Source organism: Seriola lalandi, unplaced genomic scaffold (assembly GCF_002814215.2).
Source record: "Seriola lalandi dorsalis isolate HSWRI2012SDOR001 ecotype SW California unplaced genomic scaffold, Sedor1 jcf7180002054337, whole genome shotgun sequence".
In the NCBI taxonomy this organism is placed as follows: Eukaryota; Metazoa; Chordata; class Actinopteri; order Carangiformes; family Carangidae; genus Seriola; species Seriola lalandi.
The window spans coordinates 511,672-524,412 of record NW_019524890.1 but is presented as its reverse complement, the minus strand read 5'-3'; the positions used below and the strand labels follow the sequence as shown (position 1 = coordinate 524,412).

Sequence of the window (12,741 nt, the reverse complement as noted above, 5' to 3'; positions counted from 1 at the left end):
TGAGAGGAAACAGACCCCTGGACAAGTTCCGGGAAACACTCCGCCTGCATTCACTGACTCCAATGCATCATTTCAGCACCATGGACAGCGTTCTGCAGCACTTCGCATTGGTTAACCCAAACCTCACTCTTTACCTTAAATCTGAAGCTAAGTATCAAGAAAAATGTAACCCCTCTCCATAAAAGATGAAGATCTAACACTCAAGATGGTCAAGATGAAGAGCTCACGCATACGCAAACATACTACAGAAAATACTATTTCACCGTTGGCTGCTTAATTTCTCATCATGTAGCCTACATACGCTGCATTCATACATACTTAATTCTTAATTATGATGATATCCATCTCATAAACATGTTTCATTGTCCTCAGGCAAATAAAGACGCGGTTCAAAATGAAGGGGCCGTTCATAATAATATTTGGCAACCTTGTTTTAAATCGTCTCACCGGTAACGTTTAACTCACGACGCAGCCTCGGACGAGCTCACGGGGTCGCAGTCTCACCAGAAGAGGGCATTCCGCTTCTGCCTGACAAAGTTGCTTTGACATGCAGACGTGATTAACAACAGCGTCATGCTGTATTTCAAACCGAGCCACGGCGACAATGAAAGGAACATTTGGAGAGAAAGGTGGATAATTGGATATGTGGCTGTTCCGCGAGACTCGCTGACAGCGTTTCACAGAGACTTGTGGATAAGCCACCGTTACTTTTCCTCTGTGCGCCATGCGCGGATCACACTGAGCATCCTGTAAAATAGAGACGCCGGGGTTTTACTTGGGAGAGGAATCTAAGGGCTGCTCGACTCCTCTGGAAAATTACGACTTGCTTTCTCTCTTTCTTTCTTTTTTCTTGCATCGTGTCACTGTATTTGTGAAGTTTTGCAACAGGATTTTCGCGGAATCTCTTTGCGCATGTAAGACTGACATGAATTACTTGGATGTGGCTTCGTTATTGTCTGCGCCTACTGCAGTACTCTTTTTGGCTGTAACTTGAAAAAAAGAGAACGATTCTTCTGCTGCGAAGACATGGATAGGGTGTACTGAAACCGGATTTGTTTTTTTCTTTCTTTACCTCCCTTTTTAATCTGGAATTGGAAGTAAATGACATTCGCCCCGGTTCATTTGTACGGTTGTAGATGATGTTGTAAACCGGATAGCACACCCAGGTCCGGGAGAGTAAAGGGCAGGTGCGCTTTGGAGTCGGCGGCTGCGCGGAGAGACCGGGTTAGTGGATTAGGACGGTACCTGTCTGTGGAGAGCGCGTCATGCGGACTCGGATGTCGCGCACCAGAAGCCATTAAAACCTGTAGGCTGGAGCTGACAGATACGCGGATATGGGTAAGTTCTGTTTATGTTACCATCTTTTTTTCTTTTTTTTTTTTGATAGCGTGGGTTGTTGGAAAATACACTCCAGTTGTCCTCCTTTCTTATAATATACCCCCCAAAATGCCTCGACTCCTCGGAGCAGAATCTGCTCTGAATCAGATGTTTGCATCAAAAAATGGTCGTCTTTTCAAATGCACTGTTGGAGCAGCTAATGAGGGGGGTTTGGTGTCTTTTGCGAAGTGGTTCGGGGAGCTTCAGGAATGTGGCAGAAGCCTGTGCTGTAGCTTGTTAGTCGCAGAGCTGCAATATATTGTTTCCTCCATTTCCTGGCGCTATACATTATGAGACACTGAGGATACTTGTGTTGTATTTCTGCAAGACTGTGCGCTGATTCAAGAGCAAATCAAACAAGCCTGTTTGTCTAAGTGAGGTCTGTCCATTTTTACCCCCCCACCCCCCTTTCGACTAGTTAGAGTGGCTGGCTCATTGACATGGACTGGAATGCTAATCACTGTAAATGTTGGAAGCCAGTCAACTTTATAAAGCGTGGTCCTGCATAATCATTGATTGTCCTTAATCGGTACGCACGATGCCTATTGTCCAGTTTCAGCCCGCTACTGCTGCTGCTAACGCCTCCCCAAAAACTATTGTGGGCTGAAGGCACCGGTCGTGCAGGTTTTGCTTAGCAGACTGATTCTCATTCAGGAAAGCCGTCGTGTTCTGCACCTGCCATCAAGAGGGACTCTCCGAATCGAGCATAAAACTGTGCATCCATGTAGCCTATCACTACTCTCTGACTGGCTCCCTCTCTCTCTCTCTGTCTCCTCCAGTAACGCATGATCGTATTTGAGTCTGTGCGCGTTCACGTGTGTTTTCCTCATCTTATTCTCAGTTCTGTATGATTACAAATTACCATTTTGCTCTGTTCTGTTTCCCATATGCGTGCGCACAGTTACACACTCATAACCCACCTCCCACCCCCTTCTTGGCCACTCTTCCACTCCGCCCCCCCCCCCCAACATTTATTTAAGCAATCCGAGCTTCTTCCACCGTGTGTACTCTCTTGGTCTGATATTCTTGTCTGAAGTAGCCTAATCTCCTCAGCCATTCTTAACTAGTATACAAATGGCCAAGTTCACTGGTGGTGCTGTGCCATTAATTGTAAGGCCGCATGATATATCGACCCACAGTGGGTTACTGCACCACATCAATATAAGCTACAACAGCATACAAAGCCATACAGTACAGGCTGTGGGAGCTCAGACATCAATTTATGTATACTGCAAGGCAGCCATATATGGTTAACTCTAGAAGTCTGGTTTATGATCTGGCTCTTAATTTGTTATGAGACCATGTCAGGAAACCCTGCATAGCTGAGGTGCAGTGATTTTTGACTGGGACTCACATGCAGGCGCAGATGCACTACAAAACACATTTGTGTTCAGGTGCACAAACTGCCCCCCCCCAAAAAAAAAAAAAAAAATCACAACTTTTGTCAACCATATATCTTCATGCTGTTGCCCACAATTATTTGATGATTACATGGCGCTGTAGTCTCAGTTATCCACCAGTGTGGCTGACTGTGATGCTCTTCATTAACAGCATGCAATGCACTTATGTTTCATGGACCATATCATTAGAGATCTGCTTTGCAGAAAGGGAACAGTGGAGCAGGGACAGTGCGGAAAAAAAGCTACAGACAGAAATGCAGATGCAGAGCTTTAAGATAAATTTAGAGGCCCAAATGACATTTCACACACCTTCCCTGCTTCTAAAACATATTTTTGCTGCGGAAATATGCCACCTGTCTGCATGATAAGAAATTAAATAAATGCAGTGTTAAAATTGAAATCAGTGCCCTATCAGTCATACCGCCTCTCCTGAGTACATTTCAGAGTAGCACGATACAGGCAACAGATGACCTTCTGCTGGCCCTACAGCATCCAACAGGCAGCATTCTTGAAATGTCAGGTGAAGCAGGTGAAGAGGGGGGGATCAACAGGCCCTTTGAGGGCAATGTCTGGGCATTTGTTATTTACATCTGCTTATTTTCAAAGTAAAAAATCAATGGCTCATGAAGCACTGGGGATCCAACATCCATTATCTGCAGTGTGCCTGCTTGTCCTCGTCGGGATTGCAGGAGCCTGGTTGCACTGAGCCACAAGCTCAGAGTTCACACTGGAAAGGTTCACTAGTAACTCTTGGTATGAGGGCTAAAATAATTCAGCAATGTTTGACAATAGCCCCAATCAAAAGAAAAAGTTAGCGAGCACAGATGAGCTCTGTGTAGTTCAGCCTGCTAGGTTAAGATGATGATATTCAACAGAAAAGATGTGTTATAGGTAATGCCACTCTACTGGTTGCACATCCTTACTAGGACTCTTAGGCTCAATCCCATTTCACCCCTTGCCCCTACCACTTAGCCCTACCCTTCCATTTTGCGCGTTCACGTTTAGGCGTAGGCGTGTCCCGATTCTTGTTGAGATAGAGGGGTAGGGTGAAGAGTAAGGGGCTAACTGGCCCTTCAAATGAAGATTTTTCAGTGGCACACTTCAAACGTGTGTTTGTGTTGTGAGATATTTCCCCGAATGCCTTGCGAATCACTGGCAAAATGGCTGCGGAACAGACCCAAGCGACCTAAGAAACTCACAAATTTAATTTTCTCTGTTAATAAAGATTTAAGAAGTACGACAACCATTGTACTGTCTTAGCTTAATGTTGTTTCAATGAATTATGGCTCTCTTCTTCAAAAAATCGCTTGTAGTATGCTGATGTCTCGTTATAGCTATCGTTAACGTTACATCTTTATTACTGATTTGTGCGTGACAATCCCAGATTCTGGCATATTTTCATGCTGCACTCCCACCCCATTTGATGGCATAAAATGACCTAAATTTAACTGACACCCAGCAGTGATTTCGCTGAACTTTACCGCTCCCGTATCAATGCCGACTGTCGGGGCTGCCTACATAGCATTGCTAACAATAGCCTGGTTAGCGATGCCTAACCTATCCTAGCAGTTTTTTTTTTCTTTCTTTTTTCAATTGATCGATTGATGCGTGAAATTGAAGTTGTGAAAAAGTCCAATTTGTCCATGATTTTCACATTTTGACAGCACATTGAATCCCCGGCAAAAACATGTTGTGTCTCCTTATGTAACAGCCATCGGAGACTACTGATGACGTATCGCGTTCTTAAAGGGGCGTCCCATTTCGTAGGGGTAGATTTCAACCACTACCCCAGTTCCAAGGGGCAAGGGGTAGGGGTGAAAATGAGAAATGGGATTGGGCCCTACTGATATGATGCATTTTCTAGTCCCCAACCATTACCCTAATTCTGACTAAGTATGATGTTTTTCTGCTTGAAGAACTAAAGTGTGTGTTTTTAGTGGTTCTGCACCATTGGATTCATTGGGTCAGACTGCTTCTTTTTCCTGGAAGCTATTATAAGAAGACATACACACAATCTTTACCTGTGAAGTTACAACACCACTTGTATCAAACCTCAGCGCCTAGAACAGAATTTCCATGAGCAATGTTTCATTAAGAAATAATCATTAATAAATAATCAAATAATTAATAAACAGGAGGAAAGCTGTCTGCTGGGAACTGTTAATTTACCTGCACATTCATGTTTTTTTCACCTAATAGGGTTCTATCCAAAATAATCTCTGAATCTGCCACATCTAGCGATGTGTTGTGTTGTCACAGTAACCATAGTGAAAAGTACTGTAGAGAACTGCATGTGGCCTGAGACATATACTCCACTGCAGCACAGTGAAGGGTGAAGGCTGACTGGTTATTCTCCATAGCTCCACTTACATGGAGCTTATATAATTTTTCCAGATGTTGTTGATGATGTTTTAAGTTTACATACTTCAATGTCTCAGTGTTTCTGAAATGAAAGCATAGAAGAAATTAACAATCAGAGAAATTGAAAACAACATAGTCATGGAATGTTTTTTTTGACTCATGCATGAGCAGTTGCAGTTTCAGTTCTTTCTACAATGTTGCAGAAGTTCCCATGTATGTGTTGTACTTGCAGGTTGCTTATCTAATACATATACAGAGGGGTCCAAAAGTCTGAGACTACTTTCCCATTCAAGTGAATGGGACTCCATACCTGTGTGTTTGTATTCACCCATTCATCACTCATCATTGTATTCATCAATACACCCAGCGGGGATCTTCTCCATTCTTCCTGATAAGTGCTACAAATATCAGACTGACACTTCAGGTGTCAATGTTTTCTGTTGTCAATGTTCTCTGACCACTGTTGAAATGGGTCTAACTTGGCAGGCCTTGCTGTCATCTCAAAGATAATTGGAGACTAATAGAATAGCTGAGGCTGGTCCGGGGACGTCCTTCCCTGTGTGTTAGGCTGCTGTCCAGTCTCTATGTGCAGTCAAGGCTGAGGCTGGTAGCAGTTTTGTCAATGACAGGCACCAAATAGCAATAAGCCACTTGTGTGCACTCAAAGTGCACCAGTTAGCGAGTCCATTTGCCAAGTTATTAAGCTACATTTGGTTTTATTTTAGGTCAGCAGTAAAGTGCACTTACTCTCTCTATGTGTTAGGGTTGAGAGGCAGAAATAGCTATCTTCTCGTGCTGAGGACAGCAGGGCTGTCTGCTACATAAAAAGCATTACGCACACGCCTTCAGACAAACTTTAGCTTTGACTTATCCATCCATATTAGATGTAGACAGATAACTGCAGAGGACGACAATGAAAAATGAGAAAGCAAAGGTCTCTGTATTATCAGACCGAACACTAAACAGGAAGCGAGAAAAATATACAAAAATTGGAAGAAAGCAAGACAGTCGGGGAGTGAAAATGGAAATTGACAAGTGGAGTGAAAGGTCTGAGGACATGGTTTTGATCACATGCATAAAAATAGACTTCACATTGTAAAAAAAAAAAAAAAACCTCCTGATGACTGCGGGGTTCAAGGACATGCAAAAATTGCATATTTTCAGAGGGACGGAGAAGGAAATGGAGGAGAAATCATTCATCTAAGCAGATACAGCAGGAGAACAGTAATGGAGAGGGGTACGTCATGTAAGAGGTAATAGAGACGCAAAGCCCATGAGTGACACCCCAGAGAGTGACTTGTGCTCCTTTGTGAATAAGATTAGAGGAGTACTGCGGAAGGAGATGGCTTACAGAGGCATTAGCGCACAGAGCGCTCATTAAACCACATACAGTGTCAGTAAGGGGGAGAGAGGTGTCTTGTGAGGCAGGCTCTATCTGAAAGAGATGGCGGAGTCACTTCTAATAAAGCATGCGTATTATGCACATGGGGAATAAAAGCAGTAGGGGGATTGTTTCTGTGTCCTCCTGGGATACGAGTCAAACATGAAATTTAGAAAACATGCATTCATGTTTAACAGCCCACACATTGTGTGCCCCAGTCAAATGTGTTGTCTATTAAAATTCCCTTAAATGCACATGGAACATTACACACGGGCACTTTCCTGCATCAGTATTCTTATGCCATCCCTACCTTTTTTTATTTGCTAAGCCTTTGAGGCACAGAGTTGTTGGCAAATTAGTTAAAGCCACATTCAGAAACCCGAGAATATAAGAAATTGGCTGCCGTCAGAAACAGTGGATCCTGTGATCGCCATCTTTCTCTCTGCAGTATTAAAGTGAAAGTATCGCAATGGTGGGATCCGAGATGAAGAAACGTGATTGATGTATCTGTAGGTATAATCAATAGTCAGCACAAATTATCTGTACAGTTCCATGGTTCCCTCCATCTGTAAGGAATGATGAAAGATTCCTCTGAAAAACAAACACTCGCTCTCCATCACATTCTTACACAAACACACACACACATGCACACACACACGCACACACACACGCACACAGAGCAATACACACATACAATACCCATATGGGATCAGCAGATGCTTGGCAAGGAGTGAAATGGCTATGTTAGATAGCATATGCTGTATGATGCCTCTCAGGCACTCAATGTCAGGGAATTATTTCTGACAAATCCTGCAAAGATTACGGAAAATGCTAGAAAATTGAAATCAAGTTTGATGCCTCACAATGCTCCACAAGTCTCCCTAAAGTCTGTAGAGTCCATGCTTTAGCTCAAGTTCATCATAAGTGTAACACGTTCAGTTTAATGAATTTGAAGAGCACGGCGACTGCCAACACGTTATTTTGTAAGCTAATTAAGGTGCGGACTACTTCTATCCTGACATATGAATCTTATCTCACTGTGATAATGGTAATAAAGTCCAAACTTGATGATACTGCCCCCCCCCAAACACACACACACACACACACACACACACACACACACACACACTCCCCATACCACCTCCTCAAGGGGAAATCAATGTATCTTAATGACAGATCATTAGTGGCTCTGTAAGGGGGAACGATTTTAATGGAAACAACTCTGTCTCACCTCAGAACAAGGAGTGATATGACGAAGCCACTGACCACTTTTGCCTCACTTTTAAAATCTCATGTGAAACGGAGCATCCACTCCCAGACAATGGAGAAATGTATGTTATGAATATGTCAGTCAGTCATTCTCCACGGACACATTTGGCATTCGGGTAGCTGTTTTCTGTAGCAGAGATGAGTTGTGTAATTCCATAGGGGTCATGGTGTTTTGTTTTTTTTGTTTGTTTTTTTTATCTCTTTATTTGGACCTGTGGAATGCAGAGGCGATGATTCATGCTGAACCAGGTCCTGCTTTGGTTTGGTTGAACATGAAATGGCTGGAGTCTAAATTGAAACGCCTCCAGGATTGTATACACAACCATCAGCTCTTGAATGCTAACTTGCTCTGTATAGTCTGCCTTTTATGGTTTATCTGCTTCTGCCATTGGTGCGGTGATGGCTTATAGGATGACTGAATACAAACACAAGATAAAAATATGAGTGACTGAATTGCAAGTCGCTTCGCTTCAACATTGATCGTCAATGTGTATTCACTGTAAACATGCAGCACAAATGATATCAATCCAACCAGCTAAGACCTATTCCGGGCAATGAGGATTGAAGATATGAAATGTTTTTGTGGTTAAAATTAAGATGAGATGTATAACACCTAAGGACTGCATCAATAATATTGGGTAGTATATAACAGGGCCTAGTAAATTCTTACATTAAAAGAAATAAATAAAAGTTCATAATCACCGTTTTTATTTATTTTATTTAACCTTTATTTAACCAAATGAGCAAACTATCAGACTGGACAAAACAACATTAAAAACACAAATAACTACACTGAAAACCAGGTGGTGTATAAAGGCTCAAATAAGCCTCTATACAAAAAGAAAAACACAACAGCAACAACAACAACAACAACAAACAAACAAAACTAAAGACAATGACAACTGCTAAAGGAATCCTTCACCATAGATTTTACAGTAACTTTGACTGGAATATCAAGTTCTTTAGTTTAATTCCCCACTGTGAACAATTCCAAGCACCAAAACATGAAAGCTTTCTTTCCTGTCTCTGTCAAAACGCCAGTGACAGACAGCAGATATGTGTCTTGTGATCTAAGATCATGGTTGGAAGATGTATTCTGTGACATAATAGAAGTTTATCTGAATGTCTTTATAAATAAAAACATAACAGCAATGATAAAATTAAGAAACTAATAAGAGACACTCGCAGAACACAGGTGAAGCAAGAGTGTGCAGTGGTGGGAGTATGTCATGTTTTACAGTTTACAAGCAAGTGCTTAATTTAAATTTTAAGTCATTCCGCAAAATGCAGTGATTAGGTCATGCTGAGCCTCAAGTCATGAACTTAACCTTTACGTTAGGCTATATAAAATATTACAATCTGATGTAATTCCTGGAACTTATCAGACTGTCATTTGTCCTCTGGATTCACAATCTAAAGTGGAAATATTAAAAGTTATTTGAAAAATAAACTGCATGTGCAGAATCTTTCTTCTTTGTACCTTTCAATCTATAGATAAAATAGCTCACTCTGAGGAGTGATGAGTCACAACATTCACAATTTCAAACTATTTTCGAAATGGTTTTTAAGACATGAATAAAATAGTAAAAAGTTCCTGAGTTGTACTTTGGCTAATACAAATGACACATTTATACATTTACATTTATGGACCTAAGGATTTCTATATAGTTCTATATCTATATAATGTGTATACATATAGCTGTAGATACAGTGTCTCTCTGGGATTGCATTTAGGAATATTAGTCTGTAATTCAGTAGGAGGATCAGTTACTTAACTACTGCAATAGTTGGAAGCAATCTCTCAAAAGCAAGATGAAAGGAAGTTCTACCATTTTGAACCAGGTTTTTATCCTCCAGCATTTCCACATCAGTTGGGATGTGGAAAAGTCTTCCTTCCTTTGGGATATAACAGCAGTTATTAACAATTTTCCTGACTTTCACAGCTCAATGTTACATTTTCTGGTGACTTTGCTTTTAAGCTTTTATGTTTTTTGGCAAAGGGGGTTAGTGTCCTTCCCATTCAGATGCACACTCATTAATCACCACATTGAATAAGAGCTAAAAACACAAAAGAGTTGACTTTTTGCAGCAGCATCGTTAATTGATAAGAAATCAGGTGAGATGATAAGAAAACCATGTAAATGTAGAAGCATAGATACTTGATACTTGCCTCAGGATACTTAAGAAGTTCTAGACAAAGCTGCTAAGATGACAAGGCCTCATCTTCTCTTGGGCAATAAGTCACATCTGGGAATACGTGAGTATATCCTCCCAAGAAAAAAATTAAAATAGATAGGACAGATAGGTTGTTGAACATCCAATACCTGGAAAAATAGATGTGTGGCACCCATTTGTTTATTTATACTGTTTATTAAGTTTTTCCTTTTTAAGGAAAATTGCAAGTAACAATTTAGGGGTTTGGATTTTGTTATAAGCTCATCTTCTTTACATTCTCCTCTTGTCTCTTTTCCCTCTCCCCCTCCCCTTCCTTACAGGCTCTGCTCTGCGGCGTCGCTGGCTAGTAGTCCAACTCCTGATGCAGGTGTGGCTGGCGGCGAATCCATCTTTGAGTGAGCGCCCATGCCCCAAAAGCTGTCGCTGTGATGGAAAAATTGTCTACTGCGAGTCAAGCGCCTTTCGCGATGTTCCCAAGAACCTCTCAGGAGGTTGTGAAGGCCTGTCCTTACGGTACAACAGCCTCGCCAGTCTTCGCGCTGGACAGTTTGTTGGTCTCAACCACCTCATCTGGCTCTACTTGGACCACAATTACATTGCCTCTGTGGATGGAATGGCCTTCCAGGGGGTTCGCAGGCTCAAAGAGCTGATCCTGAGCTCCAACAAGATCACATCCCTCCACAACACCACATTCCACCCTGTCCCTAATTTGCGTAATCTGGACCTGTCCTACAACAAACTGCAAGCCTTGCAGCCTGGACAGTTCCAGGGCCTACGGAAGCTTCTCAGCCTTCACATACGCTCAAACTCTCTAAAAATCATCCCAGTGCGTCTGTTCCAAGATTGCAGGAATCTTGAGTTCCTGGATCTGGGTTACAACCGCCTGCGCAGTATCACTAGGAATGCATTTTCAGGCCTGGTCAAGCTCACTGAGCTACATCTGGAGCATAACCAGTTCTCCAAGATCAATTTCTCTCACTTTCCTCGTCTCTACAATCTGCGGGCACTTTATCTGCAGTGGAATCGCATTCGCTCAATGAGCCAGGGCCTCACCTGGACCTGGGCCTCCATCCAGAAACTGGACCTGTCTGGGAACGATCTGACGGAAGTAGATGCGGTAGTTTACCAATGCCTACCCAACCTGCAGACTCTCAACCTGGACTCCAACAAGCTGACCAATGTTTCCCAGGAGGTGGTTGATGCCTGGATCTCTTTGACTACGATTAGCTTAGCTGGGAATGTATGGGACTGTGGCCCTGCAATCTGTCCTCTGGTGGCCTGGTTGAGAAACTTCAGAGGAGCAAAGGAGACCACCATGATCTGTGCCTCCCCCAAGAAAGCTCAGGGTGAGAAAGTGATGGACGCTGTTGAAGCTTTCGGTGTTTGTCAATCAAACCCAGTGACAACGCTCACTGTGAGTATTCCTCCAACCCCATCCGATGTCCCTGTGCAGACTGAGCATCGCCCAGCCATTCTGGCTTCACCTACTGGTTCTGGAAAGAGAGGAGAAGGATCTGTGAGAGGCCCCACATCGTCAGCCGTTACCCCACCTGTGGCACTTCCCCCAGAGCAAGACTTGGAGCCCGTGTCCTTCCATAAGATTGTGGCTGGAAGTGTTGCCCTTTTTCTATCTGTCGCGATGATCCTGTTGGTAATCTACGTGTCTTGGAAGCGCTATCCTAGCAGCGTCAAGCAGCTGCAGGAGCATTCGGCAGCGGCCCGCAAACGCCGCAAGAAAGCTAGAGAGACGGAGCGCACCCTGAGCTCTCCGCTGCAGGAGTACTATGTGGACTACAAGCCCACCAACTCTGAGGCCATGGATGTGCTTGTCAATGGGACCGGACCCTGCACCTATACCATCTCAGGCTCCCGAGAATGCGAGGTATGACCCACACCACCGCCACTCCTCCTAAACAAAACTCTGTCCACAGCGAAGCGACCAGAGGTAATTATTTACTCTGCTTTGATAGATGATAAGTCTGCTACTTGATTACTTACCCTTAAAGAGCAGGTTAGTTAAATACATGGCGTACCCGTGGGTTTTTATTGAACGAAGCAGAGGTAGTTTTCGGAACACTTTGTGTATAACAAGATATCTCTTGTTTTCAGATGGGTGTTTGTATATTTGCTTAAACCTTAATCTCTGTTGAGATGCAAATGTTTGTTTTGCCGCAGAATTGTACAGAAATACAGATAAATGAGGTTGATTACATTTCCTATTCTGCATAATCTCGAGCTTAAGCTTTGCTGTTTGTGATAAGGCATTTGTGCTTGTTTAGGTACTCGTTTGCATTTTTTTTTTTGCTTGCACATCACAGGCTTTGTGCTTTGTGTTTGCTCTACTGCTATTCAGTTTTTGATGAGGGGGAGAATAGCTGAATGGAAGATAAGAAGATTCACTTATGGACAGTGGATGTGAATGCTAATAGAGACTCTTGTCACTGAACAGAGCTTCCTCTGAACTGATGACTGCACATTTTTCCTGACATAGCTGTGACTGAAGATACTTGTTGGAAAATAGTTAATGCTCATAGTCTCCCAACTGCACCCGCTTTCTGATTTTTTTTTCTTTTCCTTCCTTTGCAAACTGACTTGCTGAACCTACTCACTTGTTTACTCTCTAGCTTAATTGATTAGTCACACATAAACTGAAATGCACACTTTCACTGGCCATCCACACTTGAACTCACACGGAGAAAGAAAATGTACGCAGTTTATGACACCCACGCATGCACACACACACACACACACACACACACACACACACACACACACACA

At 42.7% G+C, this 12,741-nt stretch overlaps 1 protein-coding gene across 1 annotated transcript in view; it reads left to right on the top strand.

Annotated features, from left to right (window-relative positions):
- The first annotated feature begins 1,334 nt into the window (after positions 1-1,334).
- Positions 1,335-12,741, top strand: part of LOC111655940 (leucine-rich repeat transmembrane neuronal protein 4) — a 98,860-nt gene continuing 87,453 nt past the window's right edge. The window contains exons 1-2 of the mRNA XM_023407508.2: positions 1,335-1,338; positions 10,284-11,845. Coding sequence (XP_023263276.1) covers positions 1,335-1,338; positions 10,284-11,845 — 1,566 coding nt within the window. The remainder of the gene's footprint in view (positions 1,339-10,283; positions 11,846-12,741) is intronic.